Below are 21,657 nucleotides of genomic sequence, written 5' to 3' on the forward strand. Positions count from 1 at the left end.
CAAGTGTTGTTTCCCGGCCTGATTTTTGAAATAAGCATTAACACTTTTTAAAATTCACTTATTTATTTTACATCCTGACCATAATTTTCCCTCCCATCTCTTCCTATTCCCCTTTTCCCTTTCACCATCAATCCCCTCCTTCTCTGTTTCTGTTCAGAAGGAGGCAGGCCCCCATGAGTATCAACAAAGCATGGCTTATCAACTTTTCTTAAGAACCTCCCCTTTTATTTAGGCTGAGCAAAGCAACCCAGTATGAGGAGGAGCTTCTCAGTATCTAGCCAAAGCATTAGGGATAACCCCTGTCCCCATTGTTAGGAGTCCCATAAGTAGACCAAGCTATACAACTGTCAGACATATGTCAAGGGCTTAGGTCAGTCCTATGCAGGCTCCCTGGTTTTTGTGTCAAACTCTGTGAGTTCCTATGAGCCAGATTAGTTGTTCCCATGGTTTTTCTTGTAGTGTACTTGACCACTTTGGCTCCTACAATCCTTCCTCCCTCTCATGAGTAGGAATTACCCAAGTTTGGCTCTAATATTTGGCAGTGAGTTCTGCATCCATTTCCATCAGTTATTGGAAGAAGGTTCTTTGATGACAATTGGTGTAGCCACCAATCTGATTACAGGAGATGGATAGTTCAGGCTATGTATTCTCTATTGCTAAGAATCTTAGCTGGAGTCATCTTTGTAGATTTGTGGGAGTTTCCCTGCCTTCAGGTTTCTACCTGATGGAATCAAAGATATGGACATAAATCCATAAACCTATAGATACCTGATTTTTTGTCAAAGAAGCCAATGGATAAAAGAAAGCATCTTCAACAAATGCTGCTGGCATAATTTAGTGTTGGCACATAGAAGAATATAAATAGATAGGTATCTATCACCCTACACAACACTGAAGTCCAAGGAGATGAAGTACCTCAACATAAAATCAGTTACACTCAACCTGATACAAGAGAAACTAGGTAATAGCCTTGAACCCATTGGCACAGGAGACATCTTCCTGAATAGATACCAGTAGCATAGACACTAAGATTGACAACTAATTAATGGAAGCATGTAAAACTGAAAACCTTCTGCAAGGCAAAGGACAATATGTCATTTTGATCTACTGTCAATAAGACAAAATGGCAGCCTAAAGAATGGGAAAAGATCTTCACCAAGCCCAGATCTGATAGAGGACTGATTTTCAAAATATATGAACAATTCAAGAAACTAGACATAAAAAAAACCAAATAATCCAATTAAAAACTAAGATACAGACCTAAACAGAGAATAATCAACAGAAGAATCTCAAATAGCAGAGAAACACTTAAAGAAATGTTCAACATCGTTATCCCTCAGGGAAAAGCAAATCAAAATGACTCTGAGAGTCTATCTTACACCTGGCAAAATGGCTAAGATAAAAAACACAAATGACAACTTATGCTGAAGAGAATGTGGTACAAGGGGAACTCTTTCATTGCTCATGGGAGTACAAACTTGCACAATCACATTGGAAATCAACATGGCAGTTTCTCAGAAAATTGGGAATTAGTCTACCTCAAGATGCAGTGACACCATTCTTGAGCATATACCCAAGGGATGTTCATTCATACCACAAGGACATATGCTCAACTCTGTTCATAGCAGCTTTATTTGTAATATCCAGAATCTGGAAACAATCTAGATGTCTCTAAATTGAAGAATGGATAAAGAAAATGTGGTACATTTACATAATGGAGTATTACTCAGCTGATATACACAATGACATCAGGAAATTTGAAGGCAAATGGATGGAACTAGAAAAAAAAATAATTCAGAGTAAGGTAACCCGGACCCAGACAGACAAACATGGTGCATACACACTCATAAGTGGATATTAAAAATAAATTAAAGAATAATAATGCCACATCCACAGCCCCAGAAGGCTTGGTAACAAGGAGGGCCCAATGAGGGATTCAGCTGTCTCTGTGGGAAGGGAAAGCATTGACATTTAAATCCCAAATTTAATCTATCCTAAGACATATGTTCATCAATTGTACCAGCCAATAACTATATTTATAGAAAATATTCATGCATATCTTCTAAAATTTACTACATCATACTTTAAGGGTAAAATTTATTTTTGTATCTGAATACAAATGTCCATGAGTATACATTATCTATCCATAGCACAGGTAGTGATATTTCAGGAAGCCAACGCCACTCTGTCTTACATGTGGTAGTCTTTGTTCTTTTCCTAAAAGAATGAGGTGGCCACAAAACCTCTCAATGGAGGTTCCTGCCCATCCCTGAAGAACCATGAAGATAACAGAAGTAACCAATGTTAACACAGAGAACACTAAGGACTGAAGAAATCAATTGCTTACAAAGTTAAAAGTCAAGGTCAAAATACCAAATTTTACTCTCTTAAACTTAATCCAACTTTTATTCTGACATTTTATAGATACTAGGATAAACATTTTACTTGAACAGATAAACATGAGGTGGAAATTTATAAAATCATCCTATATAGTAGACATGAATCATGAGTCACTGCCTGAAGGTATGTTGGTTAGGTAGTTATAAAGAGTGACATAGGAATATTTTTTAAGGTCAAGTACATATGCAAAGCACTAACAGAGATTGGAGATGCACTTAGAGGTGAAGTACATGCTTCACTTTCACTTGAATGAAGATACAGTATGAAGTCAGTGATAAGCCATAAATGCAGACATGGATAAGCCAATCCAATGATGGTAAAACTTAATACAGAGAAACACAAAGACAAATAATACAACGATTATAAACAAAAAGGAGCCCAAAGCACCATGAGTTATAATATGTAATTAATATGTCCTGTATTCTTATGAATAAATATTATTCTTGCACTTGTTTTTCTTAAGCGGATACTAAGGGAAGTTCTAAAAATAATTTAGTAATACAAATAAAAAAGATTAAATGAAATTTCAAAAAGCCTAATGTATACATGATATGTACCAGTGTATAAACTCCAGATACTTGTGTATAAACTGCTTGACAAAGTGTTGTTATTCATTATAAAGTATCAGGAAGTCAATTTTTAGATAGATCATATATTCTATAATTATGTTATAAAAAAGGTTTACAAAAATGAAAAAAATGGTGCTTGTACCACATTATAACTCATATCAGCTTAAAATACTCCAAAATAAAGAACAACATATAAATACAGCCTTTGAAAATCCTCATTTCTACCTTTGCAAATAGAGAACACACAAAGATATATGAATAATAAGAGTCATTAATAAATATCTTAGTGTAATAGCTTTTTTTTTTCTATGCTTCATATTCAGTTCATATATTTGTCAATATATGGGTGATCACTATAGATCCTTAAATCTTATGAAAAAAATCTAGGAAAGAATTCTTTTTAGACTCTAACACTTTCCTGAGAGCCTCTTTCACATCCTTATTCCTCAGACTATAGATCAGGGGGTTCAGCATGGGAATGACCACAGTATAGAAAACTGTAGTTACTTTATCAATATCTAGACTATTTCCAGAGTTGGGCTGACAGTAAATAAAAAGAATTGTTCCATGGAAGACAATGATGACCGTGAGATGGGAGGCACAGGTGGAAAAGGCTTTACGTCTCCCCTCGGCAGAGCGCATCTTCAGGATGGTGACAAGAATAAACAAATAGGAGGTGAAGATGATTACAATGGTGAGAATCTCATTGAAATTGACAATTATGAACAGGAATAATTCATTCTTGGTAACATCAGAGCAAGCAAGACTTAAGAGAGGAGGCAGATCACAAAAGAAGTGGTTGATCACATTCGACTTAAACGATGGGATGGCAAGGGCTAACCACAGGTGAATCAGAGAACATACTGATGCATAGAGGTAACAGCCAGACACCAGTACCATGCGGAGCTTTGGGGACATGATGACCATGTACAGAAGTGGGTTACAAATGGCCACAAAGCGGTCATAGGCCATCAAAGCCAATAGAAAGACCTCAGTGACTGCAAACGCACAAAATAAATAAAATTGTACCATGCATCCCAGGTAAGAAATAACTTTTTCCTGGTTAATGATGTTAGTGAATACCTTTGGCACAATGATGGAAGAGTAGCAGAAATCCACAAAGGACAGGTGGCTGAGAAAAAAGTACATGGGTGTGTGAAGTTGAGAGCTGACCTGAATCAGCACAGTCATGCCCAGGTTTGCAGTGACTGTCACTCCATAAATGAAAAGAAATACCAGGAAAAGAAGGAAAGCCAGCTCAGGGACATCAGAAAAGCCAACAAGAATGAACTCTGTTACAGAGGTACAGTTTTCCTCACCCATGACTGCTACATGGCAGTTTAGGAAAAGTCACGTGCTGCTTCTGGGAAGAGAAAAAGAAAAAACAAGGGATTTATGTTAACTGCAGAAAAAAAAATAGAGCATTAATGTCAAGAACATATGTTTGGAGTACAAGCAAAACAGAATTACAAAAATTTCAAAATATTATGTAGTTCAGATTCATACAAAAACTACATATCTCAGCACACCCCTTTCATACATGTTGTTATAAGCCATGGCCATCTAAAATACAATTTAGTAGGTATCTGAGGGTTGTGGTGTGATTTTGTAGGAAATAATTCAGTGCTATAATATGACATATCATGGTATTTGATCTAATCACTAAAGACTTTATTAAAGATCTGACATTGTCATTTGTGGAATATTTTAGCTATGTCATATACAATAGTTATACTACTGTCAATCTAATAGTGTGAGATTTGAAGCAAAATTACCTTCAATTACACTTTGTGACACTATAAAATTTCATCTGAAATTAATGCTTTGGAAAGATTCTGAAGTGTTAAAAAATTAAAAGTAAAATTTAAAAACTATATGATAAATCGAAAATAATTTTATTTTCAATTAAAACTACTTGATTCACTACAATCAAGCTCTACAATGACTCAGACATATGAGACAAATGTTTTTGAGAAAATAAGAAAAATGTAGTCAAAATATTATTATGACAACAGATAAAATCGAAAAGCTAAATTATTCTAAACTAAAGATTTTAATCTCAGTGTTTCACAAAATATAATCATGTTAAAATTAATTAAAACAATTTACCAAATTATATTAGTGTATTTATAAGATATTAATACAAAAAACACGTCAAAAGGAAGAATTGTTATATTAAGGTTCACATTACATATAAGTTGGAAAATTAGCATGAACTTTTCAAATTATATCTTAGACATGATTAATTCTAAAATAGTTATAGCATGCAAGGGCATACATGTATATGTTACATATAATAATATGATATATAATATGTCACATATATGTCATAAATTACAATTACCTAAATTAAGAAAGAAGTAAATAACAACTTCTCTAGATTTCTTAAGTAACTTGTGAGTCAAAGTGGGTGACTTAAGACAGTGAGAACATATAGCAGTAAAAACACAATCCCATCATGGAGGATATTTTATTCTCTGACTTTCTGAAATAAAAGAATTGAGGATGATGCCTAATATTTTCAATAGTACAAAGAAAACAGGAAATTCAAACAAAAAAACAAAACAAAACAAAAGCCTGGCATTTTCTTACATCATAAACAAACTTAAAGGAAGTAGAAACCAATAATTAAAATCATGTAGTCTTGATTTCTTCTTCAACTGAAAAAGGGGAGAGAGAGAGAGAGAGAGAGAGAGAGAGAGAGAGAGAGAGAGAGAGAGAGAGAGAGAATATGAATGAATCCTGGTGTGGTGTTGTACTCCTTTAATCTGAGCACTTGGGAGGAAGAGGCAGGTGGATCTCTGAGTTTGAGGCCAGCCTGGTCTACAAAGCAAGGACCAGGACAGAGAAACCTTGTCTCAAAAAAAAGAAAGAAAGATGAAAGAAAGAAAGAAAGAAAGAGAGAGAGAGAGAGAGAGAGAGAGAGAGAGAGAGAGAGGGGGAGGGAGGGAGGGAGGGAGGGAGGGAGGGAGGGAGGGAGGGAGGGAGGAAAAAAGAAAGAAAGAAAGAAGGAAAGAAAGAAAGAGAGAGAGAGAGAGAGAGAGAGAGAGAGAGAAAGAAAGAAAGAAAGAAAGAAAGAAAGAAAGAAAGAAAGAAAGAAAGAAAGAAAGAAAGAAAGAAAGAAAGAAAGAGAAAGTTGGAAAGACATGAACATGAAGAAAGGAGGGAATGAAGGAAGAAAGAAAGGAAAGACACCAACAAACATATTATAGTGAACATGAAAAAGCCTAAAAGGCCTCCTCTTGGTACAATGTATTGTACCTAATGTATAGGCAACAGATTAAAGCTGAAAGCAGGAAAGGGCTCCTGCCCAGGGAAGAGCTCATCAATTGGCTTTATAGTGCTAAACTATCAGTCCTGAAAACATACATACATATAACTCCATATGGACTGAACAGGCTATATTGAACAGGCTACATTGAATATTTCAGAATATATATATTCAATAACAAATAGTGAAAATAGAGGCCATGGAAGGAGAGCCAACGGAAGTATATAAAGTATATGGGAGGGTTTGGAGGGATAAATGTAATTAAATTATAATCTCACAAACAAAAGGAAAAATGATTTTTAAAAAGTTCATTAAATATGTTTCTAGGTCACAAAAAAGAAGAAAAACAATAGGAAAGAAAGAGCAATGAAAAATGCTAGGAAAATTTTCTTGGTAACATTGGCAAATCTTGGAAATCTTTGCAATGAATTCTGCTGATAACATGCAGCTATTTTATGATAAATTCAAATTAAATTGAACACAAAATACTTATTTTTGTTTTCAAGCAAACAAAGTATGCATGACCTAAACTCATGGCTATTTTATGAAGACAATTTAGAAACTCATCCTCTGCCATCAGTTATAGATGTCATGAAGTAAGTTGGTAGAAGCAAGAAAAAGAGTAACACACATACACACACACACACACACACACACACACACACACACACACACACACACACAGAGGGAGAGGTGAGGGGAGAGAGAGTGATTAAGAAAGAGAAACACAGAGAGAAAGACAGACAGAAAGAGAAAGATATCTTACATTTCTGTTGTCTGAAATTTTTCAGGCTCAAAATGCTTGATATTAGAAGAATCTATTCTCATTTATCATCAACTGTCTTTTCATAAAATACCAAGCAACTTTTTCCTGGAAATTTTAAAGTTGAAGACTTTTCATATGTAATCTGCTTTAGAAGACAGAAAAGTTAGATACATTTTAACATGACTTTACTCAATAAAATGCGTCCATTTCCAAATTCAGGTAACTAGAGCCCTGTGCTTTTGAGTAAACGTGAGACATTTTTCTCCCCAGCACTGGAGATTTAAACATTTCTCATAAGCAAAAGTTTATTCTGTAAATTAAGCTCCTGGGAAAATGATCTCTTATGTAAAACAAAGACTAATTTCTGTGCCATAACAGAGTTAATAAAGTTGAACTAAAGATATGTCCTGGAAGACTCAAAATTATTCTCTGTGGAACATCATCAGAAATCTGTTTATAAACCACCCAGGTTTAGGGAGCTATTGCACAGAAATGGCAATAAAGTTTAAACAATATACTATACATACTATAATGGCAAAATTCAGTCCAAATACATCATTTGGACTGAATTTTGCCATTATAGAGATTAAATAACATTCCTTTAAGCAGAGATATTTTAAAATAAAGGGTTAAAATAATAATAAGATGTTCCTGTGTCTAAATCTATTAAACCTGCAAATAGGCCCCTCACTTGTTTCCTAGACCTAGAAAATTTCTGGAGATCTCATAAACAAAACTACACTTTTCATAGTGAAAAAAAAATCTCTAATCTTCTGAACAACCTAAGTGACCTACAGATTTACCCTATAAACAGTAAACTTATTCAGTGAATATTATGCCTAACAATATAATCAAATCTAAGTTTCCATAGGGAGGATTTTAGATACAATTCCAGAAGCCACAAAAATCCTATAAATATAAAAAACTGAAGCACTGTCTTGAGAAATAACCACAGTTAAGTGTGGTCTATCCATTGCCTGAGTACCTCTCTCTATCAAGATTTTCTGTAAATCTGTGCTGAAACTTTTATGTAATAAATTCCAACTCTGCTTCATACTGACACATTAGACAAATTTTTTCAGCAGGGTCAAGCAAGACTCCCAGCTTGATCTGAAAGATGACCTGTAAAAGGACGCCGTAGACAGATACAGCTACCTTGGGTTCTGCCCCACTGCTGTAGCTAAGAATCAAATAATCTCAGTGTTCTCCCTATAAAAAGAAATTTGTATTGCATGCTGAATAGGAGAATTTCTCTGACTTGATAATTAAATAATGCATGCATGCAATCAAAATATCAGAATTTCCCCCTCATATGTATAATTATTATACGTATACCAAAAAAGATGCAGCTCCCACGTAATAGCATAAACTATCCCATGGGATCAATGCTGGACAATGTAAATAAAAGCAACTTTAAATGGACTCAGTAGGTAATACATATATATGTGTACACACACACATGCAACACACAAATAATTAAAAGAAGAAAGCATGGAATTAGAAATGACCATAAAGAAGATTGTGTATATAGAGGTGTGGAAGTGATAAAGTTGCAGTTCTCATATGTGAGGTTTTTCAAAATACAAATGTGTTTAAAAATGCCAACACCCTAATTTGGGAAATTACCATGTAAAACCAAACAAATTTGCTGATGGATGGTTCATTGGTTACAAGCACCAGCAAATTGTTTTCAACAACCTGAGCTTGATCCAAGATTCCCACAAAGTTCAAGTGCAAATAAACTCTCAGAGTTTTCTTTTAATGTTTGCTTATGAACAATGATACACACACATATACACTTTCATACAAACGTACAAACACACAGAGAGAGAGAGAGAGAGAGAGAAAGAGAGAGAGAAAGAGAGAGAGAGAGAGAGAGAGAGAGAGAGAGAGAGAGAGAGAGAGAGAGAGGAGAGAAATTCCTATATGTGTGAACACGTACACAAATAAATAATGGAAAACAATTTGAAAATCAAAACACACTGTATATCAGACTTTATGGGTGATTCTGCATGTTGACATTCTTGTATCAAGAGTGTAAAATATAATTCAGATTGCATGGGATTTCTCATAAAGCCTTCTTTTATTGTGTTGCTAGGAAATATTTTAAATCAAAGCCAGGACCACGTTCTAATGAGTAGACCTGGTAAGTAAAAATACATACTTAGATTCTTCTAAAAATTATACAAATATTACCTCATTTAAACTGCATCATAGTCAACCAAAATACAATATGGTCTTTGTGTTAGTCTTGCAAAAGAAAAATGGTGACAAATCAGGGGGGAAATCAAAATAAGTTGCTAGAAAAGGCAAAATGCTGGCTTTGCGCCTCCCCATCTGCTTGACTCTGGACAAAGGCACAAACTCATAAAGATGTGAGCACTGTGTTCTGCCTTCTAGACAGAGCGCTATATAGCCATGCCCATCATCTGCTCTACCTGGCTGTCCTTCTGGCTTTAAAATGTCAATCTAGGACTTTATGTAGTACTTTTCTGTGTATTACTAGATGGATGTAATGCCTTCTCAAAAATTCCATGTATAAATACCATGTCAAGCAAAGTTATTTTTAACACAGAAGTATTGCTAAAACACATCGTTAAGAGACTTTTGGAAGTCAGCCAAAGTGCTATAACAATGAATTCTGTCCCGGTACAAACGCTACGAGTTAGAACAAAGAATGGCTTCAGTGTCATCATTGTTGTTCTCAGGAATGTTTTAAATGTCAAACTCAATAAATAATGCATGGATCCTACTATTTGTCTTGGAAATGTTCACTTGATGATCATGTCATAAATATCAAGTTAAAATTTATAAGAAAAGCCAAAAACAAAATCATTTAAATTTCTGTGCAAAAAACATACAAATTTGTTAAGAAAATTAAATGGAACAATAATGATTGGTGTCTCTGTATTTCTCGAAGTTTTCAGATATTCAGAAATATGTATATAATACATTTTAACAGCATGCAATATACATAAATTTAAAAAGCATTGCCATATTATATATTTTTCATCTTATTCATAGGGTGAATAATTTTAAGTCATATTCAAAATTATTATGGAAATCATTATCATCCTGTGAAAACAGGATCATAGTGCTTGCATAGCACCTTACTAAAATTAAAAGAAATTATCGATGAAATTAAAAGTTTCCATTTAATTCTTTTAAAATTTCTTCCATTTCCTAAATCTTGGGTTAATACAGGAGTAACTATCATCTCGTATTAGTCAGGATAAGGTGATTTTTATTGCCTGGAATGGTATTATAGAAAAAAAATGTTTCTTTATAGTTTTCCTGGCCAATTTACATCTATGAGTGCACCATTTTAGGCCAACACAGAAAATATAAATATAAACATAAATGTCCAGTCTGAAACTTTACAGTTGAGTTTTTTTATGCCTTCCTTCCATTTGCTCCCAGGTTCTAAGTCATATTTTATTTTCTGTGAGCTCACCAGGATTATTTGCCTCATGGAGTCTCATTTTGGTTAATACAAGTCAGGAAAATATGAGCCTAATTAATTTATGGAATTGTGGAAAATGCAGAAGCTTTATCATATAATTTCCTATATAGACTTACTTCCTCTGTATCATTAAGAGACTTAAGCATCTCATCACACATGATTTATGTCTGTAATCCAACAAAGGGTAAACTTAGAGCAATGTTAGAGAAATAACTTTTATTGTGCATGGCTCAGTCACAATGAAAAGAACAATGCACTCTTGTTGGGTTGCAAACAGGTAAATGTCTCCTGAAGTCTACATTGAAGCCACTAAGATGCTGACTGGGTTTCATTTGGTTTGCTGAGAAAGTCTTCAATTCATTGAACTGGCATAGTGGTTGCATAGGCCTATAAAGAACATTCCCCATGAGCTTTCCACCACACCAGGGAAAATTAAATTAATGACAGTTTTTAAAGTCAATAGTTGTTGTAGCACTATTCACAATAGGTAAAATATGGAGCCAGCTTAGGTGTCCAGCAGCAGAGGAATGGATAAAGATGATGTGTTTTATACAGTGGAATTCTTGCAAAAATTGGGCCATTTGTAAGAAAATATGATTTTGTAAGAAAATGTGATTACATTAAGAGAATAAAGTCAGTCTCAGAAAGATAAACAGTGTATGCTTTCTGTCATGTGTGGTTCCCAGGGCTTATAGAGGTAATTGTACAAAACTTCAAAAGCAAATGAATAAAAATTAAAAGCAAAGAAAAATTAGAGTCAAGAAACCAACCTGGCTTCCTGAACTCCAGCCCATTGCTTTTATAACATCATAGACTCAAGAAGAGAGGCTTCTATCAACAATTGAATGCACTTTACAAATTGGAGTAAATATTAAGGTGTAATACAAAAGTGTTAACAGTGTAGATAGAACTGAAAATGAACAGGGCTGAGAAACATGGAAATTTGGGAAATGTTGGGACATTGCATCATGATGGAAGATGTGTGAGTTGAACTATGGGCTTTGGATGGAGCATGGAGGAGGAAAAGATACTGTCTTCAGTTTCAAACCTACTGATGAGGAATCATGTTCTAGTGGATAGTCTCAAATCCAAGATCACATAGATGGCCCTGAGTGAACTTTATGAGTCACAAAAAAGAGGAAAAGAATCATGAACATGGGAAAGAGACACTCAATGAGAGGGAGTATGAGGGCCGAGGGATTCACAGAGATTGGGTTGAAAGTAATGAGAAAGTAAAATATGCATGTGTGAAATCCTCAAAGTACAATTTTAATGAAATAAAATCTATAAGTGTGTATATAAGCATAGAATGTGAAGAGAGGTGACTTGAAGTATTTTATCAGTAGCAATGTTAGCAATGAGCACATAATTAGATATAAAACATGGGAAGAGACATTATACTAGTCTATCTGCAATGAGAGTTCTCTGTAGATACAATTAAAAAAAAGTCTGGAAGCTTTTATTTCCTAAAAATTCAAAATTTCTTATGCATGCTTTATGCTTTGTAATAGGGCAGATAGGCTCAGCATTTATGATGTCTTTTTGTGTTTTCAGATGTCCTGAGTATACTGATCTGAGGACAAATATCAGGTGTTTCAGAAGACCCCAAGACTCTTGTCCTCTGTGGACACAGCACTCATATGCACAGATTATACACAGACTCAAATATCAATATACTTAAAAAACAAAATTTGCATTATTCAATAGTATTAAAATATTTTTAAAGGAATGCATATTATCCAATAGTCCAAAAGCAACAAGCCGTGTAGCAGCATTACAAGAGGGAAAATGAAATAAGCAATGAGCCTACAATAGCAAACTAAATAAAATCTTCAGCAAATATGCATGGTCTTCCATGGCCTTCTCAATCTGTGCATTCGGGTTTATTAGTTTAATGATTTTCATATATTACATTCTATTTTAAATGAATCATAATGTCCATTATGGATACAGAAATAAAATTATAAACTTTGCAAAATCCTTCTTTTTAGATTGGGGAAGATCTTGCCCAAAATGAAATATGTTTCACTTGCTAGGGCATAACTCATAACCAATTGATTTAAATCAAGCAAAGAAATCAACTTTAAATTTTGGAAACTTTAAATGCTATGCTTGTAAATTTGAGTCACAAAACTGGAAAAAAATGAGTCACTATGAATGGCCCTGCTCCTTCCTTCTCTTTCTAGCTCAACTTTGTGGTATCTATTAATCCATCTGCCAGTGTCTACCCAAGAATTCTATACACTGACAATATAATGTTCATTAGGCATATATCTTAGAGTTCACCAATTTCCTGAGAGCACCCTTTACATCCTTGTTTCTGAGACTGTAGATCAAGGGGTTCAGCATGGGAATCACTACAGTGTAGAACACCGTGGCCACTTTGTCAGCATCTCCAGTATTTTCTGATGTGGAAGAACAATAAATGGAAAGAATGGTTCCATGGAAGACAGTGATGGCAGTGAGATGGGAGGCACAGGTAGAAAAGGCTTTACGTCTCCCCTCTGCAGAGCGCATTCTCAGGATGGTGATGAGGATAAACAAGTAGGAGGTGAAGATGATCACAATACTCAAACTCTCATTGAAAGTGGCTACAACAAATAGCACCACCTTATTAATGGTGACATCACTGCAGGCAAGACTTAAGAGAGGAGGTATATCACAGAAGAAGTGGTTGACCACATTTGACTTAAATGATGGGATCTCAAGGGCTAAGCACAAGTGAATCAGAGAACACACTGATGCACAGAGGTAGCAGCCAGACACCAGTACCATGCGGAGCTTTGGGGACATGATGACCATGTACAGTAGTGGGTTACAAATGGCCACAAAGCGGTCATAGGCCATCACAGCCAGCAGAAAGACTTCAGTGACTACACAGGTACAAAACAAATAGAATTGGACCATACACGCCAGGAATGATATGGCTTTGTTGTTATTGAAGATGTTAGCCAACATTTTAGGTACAATAATGGAAGAGTAGCAGAAATCTACAAAGGACAGATGACTGAGGAAAAAGTACATGGGTGTGTGAAGTTGAGAACTGACCCGAATCAGGGCAGTCATGCCCAGGTTGGCCAAGACAGTGACCCCATAAATAAGGAGAAACACCAAAGAGAGAAGAACGCTCAACTCAGGGACATCTGAAAACCCCACGAGAATGAAGTGTGTCACAGCAGTGCAATTTCCTTCAACCATGTGTCCCATTGAAAATTTGATGGAGAAAATAACTACATTATTCTTTATTGCATGATTTAAAGTGTAATTTCACCTCTTTCTTAAAAATAGATTCTGGATGCAAAGTTGTAGTAAATATCTGTAAGGATATAAGCAAATGTTCATCTGAATTTAGCAATAATTAAGGCTTTGATAATAGAAGTGCAGAAAATCCACAGTTTAATTCAGAAATCACAGTAAAATTAAAATACATTCATTGTACATAATGGTTTTATCATAGCCTTTAAATCAAAAATAAGCATTAGGTATTACTTATTGGGTTAACTCCTTGATCTCTAAAATTCATATTCTATTCCTCTAGAACCCTTATCAGTCAGTCTTCTAAATATTAAATATTTAAATGTGTAAAAATAACTTCTGAGTTTGGAGATCACCTCCACTATCTCCAGAGAAACTTAAATGGCTGATGTGAGGGGTTATTTGCTCCCCTAAGGTGTTTTAAAATGGAAGATTGGAATTAACTTCTATATTGCCATTTATCTGTGTGAAATAATCACATGGAGAAAATAACTACATTATTCTTTATTGCATGATTTAAAGTGTAGTTTCAACTCTTTCTTAAAAATAGATGCTGGATTCAGGGGCATAGTAAATCTCTGTAAGACATAATCAAATGTTCATCTGAATTTAGCATTAACTAAGGCTTTAATAATTGAAGTGCTTAAAATCCACAATTTAATTCAAAAATCACAGCAAAATTAAAATACATTCATTGTACATAGTCATTTTATCATAATTGTAAACATGTCCTTAAATTAAAAAGAAGTATTAAGTATTACTTATTTGGTTAAGTCATGATCTCTGAAATTTTATATTCTATTTACCCAGAAGCCTCATGAATCTTCTAAATATTAAGACCCTAGGAAATGACTTCTATGTTTGGAGATAACCTACAATATCTCCAGAGAAACTTAAATGGTTGATGTTCTGAGTTATTTGCTCCCCCAAGGTGTTTTAAAGTGGAAAAATTGGATTACTTTCTATATCACCATTTACCTCTGTGAAATAATCACATTGATTTAGTTAATTTTAGGATTTAATTCCAGCTATGGTTCAGAGAATAAGTACTCTTGAGTGCTACCTTCCACTATGTATGCATGGCTCTTCAGCTAAATATATATTACATATAAATATATATAGTATATGTACATAATGTATATGTATATATATTTAAAACTACTTTAAAATATATACTTTGAATTTCTTGGGAAATTCAAAGATATAGACAGAATTTCTAATGAAAGATGTAGAAAGAACATCACTAAGACTATTGCCTACTATTAATTGTGAATTATTTATTGTGTTAATATGTATAAATCAGGTGGGCAGCGGTGATTCATACCTTTATTTTCAGCACTCAGGAGGCAGAGACATGCAGTTATCTGTGAGTTTGAAGCTAGCCTTGCCTACAAAATGAATTCTCATATAGCCAGGGTGGTTACACAGAGAAATCCTGTTTCACAAAATCAAAAAGCAAAAGAAAACAAAAAAGTTTATAAATCAAGTGGAAAATTGAGTTGATTGGAACTATGATTAATAGATATAAAAATACATCAATTGATTTGATAATTGTGTGTATTTGATCACTTAAAATCCAAGAGGATGTCACTGGAAGTTCAAAACATGATAGATATAGGGTGAATATTGTACACACCAGCTGCATGCTTTGCTTTCCCATTCAACATAATTATTTTTGTCCTTAATTATATCTTAATAAAGAACTTATAGCATAACCAGATTCTAAAGCAAGTTCACAGGCTATAATTGTGAAGAAGTTGGGATGTTTTAGGAATTTGAATTAAAATGTAAAGAGCCCCTTAATTCCCCATTTGCCCTAACCTTATATAGAAACATTCTTGGAGCAGCACTCAGACATTTATGGAGGAATGAATATTGAGAACACCACAATCTTTTCTCAATTTATCACCTGATTTAAAAGACTTGAGCATATATTTATTATTATGTCTCATTTTGAACACTTGCCAATGTTCTGCTTTGAAGGTGTTCATTCTTCAAATGTACATGAAAAGTATTTTTTCTTTCTCTGAGTTCAAAGGAAAACATAAATTTAAAAGTGCTTTACCATTACCATGATTAATGATGAAAAAAATTCTTATTGATTGCCTCTCAAGCACTGCTTCTTTACTAGTAAGGAGTGTGAGGCAAGAGGGTAGGTGTCAGATACCATGGACAGTTTCTGCTGTCACAAGAGGAAGGAAGTCTGGTGACACCTAATAGAAAAGGCTGCTGATCTCCCCATTGCACTTTTCATTTCACACTAAATACACTACACAAATAAAGTAGGAGTTAGAGTAAGAGGTCCCTGGATGTACAGCTGGGAAAGCTGCATAAGAGGGACATATCAGACTCCTTATCTCAAAACTGAAATAAATATTTTCTCTTCTGTTTCATATGGTTCATATGTCTATGTTCTTACATGAACAGTACTGAGTGTTACTTACTCCTACTCCCAGTCTTGGGGTGACTGTGAGCCCAATCTCGCCACAGCCTTTGCCAGATGGAATGGATGAAGCTAGCATGAGGGAGAAAGAAATTAAATTACAAAGAAGCAATATTCACTTCTGTTTGTTCACAGTTTCCCTCTCAGACCAGTAGCTCTTCCATGTCTTTATGCAGATTAAACTGATGAGATTTCCTGGAATATTATACCTTGCCAAGGAAGGAGTACATTTTCCTACTTGCTTTCTCCTAGCATGGTATCTGCTAATGTACACTCTAGAATCAGACATAAAACACAAAATAACAAAGGTTTATACTTTTGTAGTCTCTATTTACAAAATTTTCTTTATATATGAGTAGAATAATATTATCCCATAGAGAAACATACAAATTTTGAACTCTGGGAAACCATTATTTTAGTGTATTCCACCATAAAATAATGTATTTATGCAGATCCAACCAAAGAACCTGTGAAACAAACATTACATGCCTCTCTCTGCTCCTGGTGATGTCACTACAGAAAATGCTACAGCCTTTATGTGTGAGTCTGCATCCCCAAAGCCTATGATCCTAAGCTTCTGAAAACAAGCACCAATCTCTATGGGATATCATTGTGACAGCAAGAAAATTACTCCCTCTTGAGATTCAATTATTAGTACAATGAGATATAAAATGTGGAAATTAATCAGTGTGAATCAGTGTATCATAAGATAACACAATTTAATTCAAGTTTCTTGTTGAACAATGTATGCTACTACTGAGCATTATCTTTGTGTAAAATGTGAATAGTTGGCATAAGACATGTTTGTCTTATTTCAATAGTCTACTACAGACACAATAACGGGTGTGAAATCACCACAGTTTCCCCAAAGAACAGAGGGAAGTGAGTGAATGTTGCTGAGCCCTACCTACACCACAAGTAATACACTTAGAATATCTATTGTTATAATTTCTATAATATTGTCAGCATTTCTGTTACCTTTATAGATGAGGTGACTAAAACTCAGGCAGATGAATCCCACCCTCAGATAAAAATGTGATCTCTGTTAGAAGAAACTGGATTTGTCTTCTCGGTTTGTAAAACCATCTGGCATTGGGAAGAACACAGCTGCTGAAGTGATACTGGGAGAGCGGGCTCCATGTGCTTTGATGGAGACCATGACACTGACTCTCCTCTCTTTCCACACCCGGTCTTTTCCTAAGTATACAAGGTGGACTTCAAAAATGTGTGTTTAAGCAGTTTGTGTGACAATAAATGAACCAATGTGTCCAAAATTGTGTGAGTGTAATAAGAATCAAATAATGTTTCTAATTCTCAATAATCTGTATATAATTGCCTAAAATTATTGTGGGTACTTCTTAAGTTTGAAGCAATGTTCAAACATTCCTTTTATACTCCATATCATGATATATCATTTCTCTAATTCTTTAAGCACACAGGATTTCCTTTATTTACATCTGTATTAACCACTCCAATGGGAAAATTAAGAATACATGCTTAAAGCCTAAAGCATGAGAATTATTTGAGGTTTTACTCATGAAGGCTAACTCTTTTTTATCAAAATAATTCAAATCTGTAGGTTTATTCTTTCTTTCTAGTATTTGTCCAATAATGTTATATAAAATAATTATATTTTATGCATATTTTAGTTTGTGGAGCAATATGCTAAAATCAGATGTAATATAATCATTGGACATATAGAACCTTCACATTTGTTTTTAGCTAACATTAGAAATGATATTACCTTATATGTGTCTCTCAAAGGACAAAGTTCCATAGTGGCAAAATAGAAAGAGCATCTAGGGAGGGTAGCCCTGGGAGCTATGATGTATAGCATCCTAGCAGATGCCTCACATAAAAGGTTTTTGATGTCTCCAATTACCTTATATCTAAAGATAATACAAATATTATAGGACATGGCTTAATTTTTTAAAAATACTTAGTATTTCCATTACTCATAAACTTAATGTAAACATGACATTTTATTATATTTTTGCTATAGGTTTTCTTTTTGATAGTATTTATTATTTAGAATAGATATGGACTTAATATATAATGAGGACTAAATATTTTAGACCTGTTCTTCCTACCTCTTCTATCTTCTGCATTACTAATTCTTTATATTGTTGGTGTATATTTTGGCCACTAGTAATGCACTAATTTTGATGCATTGTTAACTGTATTCCAGAGTATAGCCCTGTATTCATATTTCTTGGCATTTTTTATTTAATCTTCTTGTTTTTAACTCTTGGTTTTACTCTAATATGCTAGGCTAAATTTATTGTCATGTCTTTTTATTGTCTCTTTGCCTGTATCTATTTCATAGGCTATTTTTATCTTTTATATTACAGCCTGTTAATGAGCATACATGGTAGTTGGTTTTGTTATGTTATTTTTTTTCATAAATATGTTTTCTTTACTGATTTTATTCTTTTAACCTTCTTTTGTCTACTACGGTCTAAACACACTGGTTCCTTCCTTCTCTGTAATCCCCCGACTTCCACTTTAGAATAGTGGTATTCTAATAGATAATGGAATAGTATGCATTCTATTATCCTTATTTGATTCTGGTCCTGCATAATTAAGATTGTTTTATCCCATCATATTACCTCTTTATAGATTCATGAAATATGAGTGAATATATATGCACAAATATAAATGATGGAATTTACAACTTGCATTTGAGAGAAAACATCCAATGTTCTTTTTTATAACTGATTTATTTCATTACACGATTTTCTTTTTTCTTTCTTCTTTTTTTTAACCATTTAACTTGTTTTAATGTTTCTTCACAAATCGTGAAAATACTAAAGTACAGACAAGGAATAATCATAATGTTGTGGCCAACATTATAAATATGGAATTATAAATTTAAAACATTTTCTGGTTTAAAAAATAAATGTGGTCGTCAATGCAGCTCTGCGAGTCTCTCTAGTAGGGCCGGTCTCTACGTTCCTATGGTGCTCGCCTTTATCTATTTTCCCAGGTCCTCCTCGTCTGCTTACTTGCTCCCATCTGTTCCATCAATGGTCCAGGAGGAACCCAGCACTACCTCATCTTCATCCACCAAAGCCACCAAGGTCCATGCCATGGCCACCTCGGAAGCCACCTCTGTCTCCACCTCGGCCACTTCTGAACATTCCTCCAGGACTGCCATGGTCCATAAGTCCACCTCTTCCTCCCCGCATGCCACCAAGGCCACCTTAGCCACGATCCCCGGTGGGGAGGGTGGAGAGAGGAAGCCCTCGGGCTTAGGGGCCTTACACTGGTTGCATTCTGTTCTCCAGGTGAAGTTCTGGTTTCCACAGCCTGGATTGGGACACTGCCAGTCTCCAGCTCGGTGCTGGACATTTCCTCCTCCAGAGGGGTTCCCTCGGGAGCCTCGGGGGCCCCCTTGAGGGGAAGCCTCCTCTGTCTCCTCCACGGCCTCCCATTCGACCCATGGGTCCTCCAGGACCTCCTGGGCCACCAGGACCTCCACGAAGTGGTGGTGGCATTCCTCTGCCCTCATGAGATAGCATGCTACCCCGCATGTTGTTCATTGGAGGCTTCTTTCAGCAAGAGAAACTTTAAGTTTACTCCCTTGAAAATCTTTTCCATCAAACCACTCCACGGCAACCTTGGCATTTGGCGGGTCTTCATAGGACACTGTGGCGTCACCTTTAGGCTTTCCTGTCTCCTCATCCAGGTAGATGTGGATCATGGGCTGCCCAGTTCTCTTGTTCATCTTGACAACCCCACACTGCTTAAAGAAGTCTGCCAGATCATCCAGAGTCACATTGTCATTTAAACCTTGCACATAAATTGCACTGTTGTCAGAGTCTTCATCGGGATCTATAGGAAGGCCTAGATCAAGATCTGGTCCTTCATCCATGGGTCCACCAGGGTTATTGAAGCCGCCTCGCTCTCCAGCGCTGCCCATTCCATCGCGTCCTCCTCCCTCCTCACCTCTGCTCATGCCTCCACGATCAAATCCCCCTCTTCCCCTGACCCGGTTATCAGGGTCACTCATGCTCCGGTTCTCTCCTCTTCCGGAAAATCCTCCAGACTCTTGCCCATAAACACCCATGCTCCTGGTGTGGTCCTGTCGGAATGAACTCTGCTGCCTGTAGCTGCTGCTCTGTTGGCTAGATTGACTTGGAGCCTGGTTGATCCAGTCTGAGGGGGGTAACTAGTAGGAGGCTGCTGCCCATAGCTGCTTTGTTGGCCATAGCTACTCTGCTGTCCATAGCTGCTCGGCTGTCCATAGGTGTTCTGCTGAGAGTAACTGCTCTGATTGTAACTAGTAGGCTGTGAGGAGGAGGAGCTGGTAGGAGGACAGGATGGAGGTGTGGTGACTGGCTGCATGGGGTAGCTCCCAGGTACCTGGGGATAACTGTAGTTACTCTGTTCATATCCTAGGCTGGGCTGGTTATAATTCCCTGTGCTAGATTGAGGTTGACTAGTCTTAGCGGGCTTGTTCCCATCCTGTGGTCTTGTTCGTGCGGTGGCTGCTAGCTGCTGGCCATAGGCTGGGTAGGCAAGCTGGGTGCCATATGTAGACTGAGCTGCATAAGAGGCCTGAGTTGTGGTGACTGTAGCAGCGGTGGTGTCATAAGCACCAGTGCCATGTCCTTGGACAGGCTGGCTGTATGCCTGGGGGAGTGGGGTGCAGTTGGAGTGGTATAACCAGTGGGAGGCTGTCCACAAGAAGTCGCATATGCAGTCTGCCCGTAGGTGGCGGTGGTCTGAGCCTGGGTATAGCTGACATCAATAGGCTGTCTATTGGGGAAAATTATAAAGGCTACTCCATGTAGTTAAAAGGAAGATTTATTTAGTGGATGACTTACAAATGAAAGAATGGATAGGTCGCGGGAGTCTGGGGAAGGCGTATAGCAATCCAGCGGTGTTCTCTGGAGCTCTGCACAATCAATCTCCACCATCCAGGGTCCAGGCGCAGAGAGCGCACCCAGAGCGAGCGCTTGCCCATCCAGCTCCTAGGTTTCCAGCACCTCCCCTCGCCCCGCCTCAAAGGCGTGACAGTTGCCAGAGTCTCAATGGGGGTTGGAGCTTCCAGATCCAAGCTGGAATGGCTACCCACTACAGCTGTCCATAGGTTCCATAGCTTTGTTGCCCATATGCCTGGGTGGTCTGTGCATATCCTTGAGTTGGCTGGACAGTGTAAGCACTATAGCCCTGCTGGGCTGCAGCTTGGCTGTGGGTACTATAATCTGTGGATGCCATTTTCTCTCCTTCCTCCTCCTCCTCTCAACGTCTGTCCCATTACATGATTTTCATTTCTATCTATCTTCCTACAGAGGACATAATTTCATTCTTTACTTTAAATTAAAAAAAAAAAAAACTGAGAAATAATGTGGGTCGCCTTCTTCCTCTGAGATCACTAGCCACCAGCCCAGGAAATGGAGCAGAAATGTAGCTGGAGTTTTGCTGTGTCCAACCAGCTCCTACAGTTACTCAGACCCAAGTAAACACACAAAGACTTATATTCAT

General features: G+C 36.3%; 2 protein-coding genes and 1 pseudogene across 2 annotated transcripts; all 3 read right to left on the reverse strand.

Moving 5' to 3' along the window:
• Window positions 1-3,332: 3,332 nt before the first annotated feature.
• LOC102916348 (olfactory receptor 5L2-like) lies at window positions 3,333-4,326 on the reverse strand. The gene has a single exon (XM_006989752.3). It carries the CDS (start codon window positions 4,290-4,292, stop codon window positions 3,333-3,335), a length of 960 nt encoding a protein of 319 aa, XP_006989814.2. The 5' UTR covers window positions 4,293-4,326.
• Window positions 4,327-12,731: 8,405 nt separating this feature from the next.
• Window positions 12,732-13,667, reverse strand: LOC102916661 (olfactory receptor 5L1-like). Its single transcript, XM_006989753.2, has one exon. It carries the CDS (start codon window positions 13,665-13,667, stop codon window positions 12,732-12,734), a length of 936 nt encoding a protein of 311 aa, XP_006989815.2.
• Window positions 13,668-19,083: 5,416 nt separating this feature from the next.
• On the reverse strand, window positions 19,084-21,390 carry LOC102916971 (RNA-binding protein EWS-like; annotated as a pseudogene).
• Window positions 21,391-21,657: the final 267 nt, after the last annotated feature.

Source organism: Peromyscus maniculatus, chromosome 4 (assembly GCF_049852395.1).
Source record: "Peromyscus maniculatus bairdii isolate BWxNUB_F1_BW_parent chromosome 4, HU_Pman_BW_mat_3.1, whole genome shotgun sequence".
Taxonomy (NCBI): Eukaryota; Metazoa; Chordata; class Mammalia; order Rodentia; family Cricetidae; genus Peromyscus; species Peromyscus maniculatus.

Coding starts and splice junctions, on each gene's coding strand:
- LOC102916348 (XM_006989752.3), bottom strand. CDS start 4,292: ATGGGTGAGGAAAACTGTACCTCTGTAACAGAGTTCATTCTTGTTGGC.
- LOC102916661 (XM_006989753.2), bottom strand. CDS start 13,667: ATGGTTGAAGGAAATTGCACTGCTGTGACACACTTCATTCTCGTGGGG.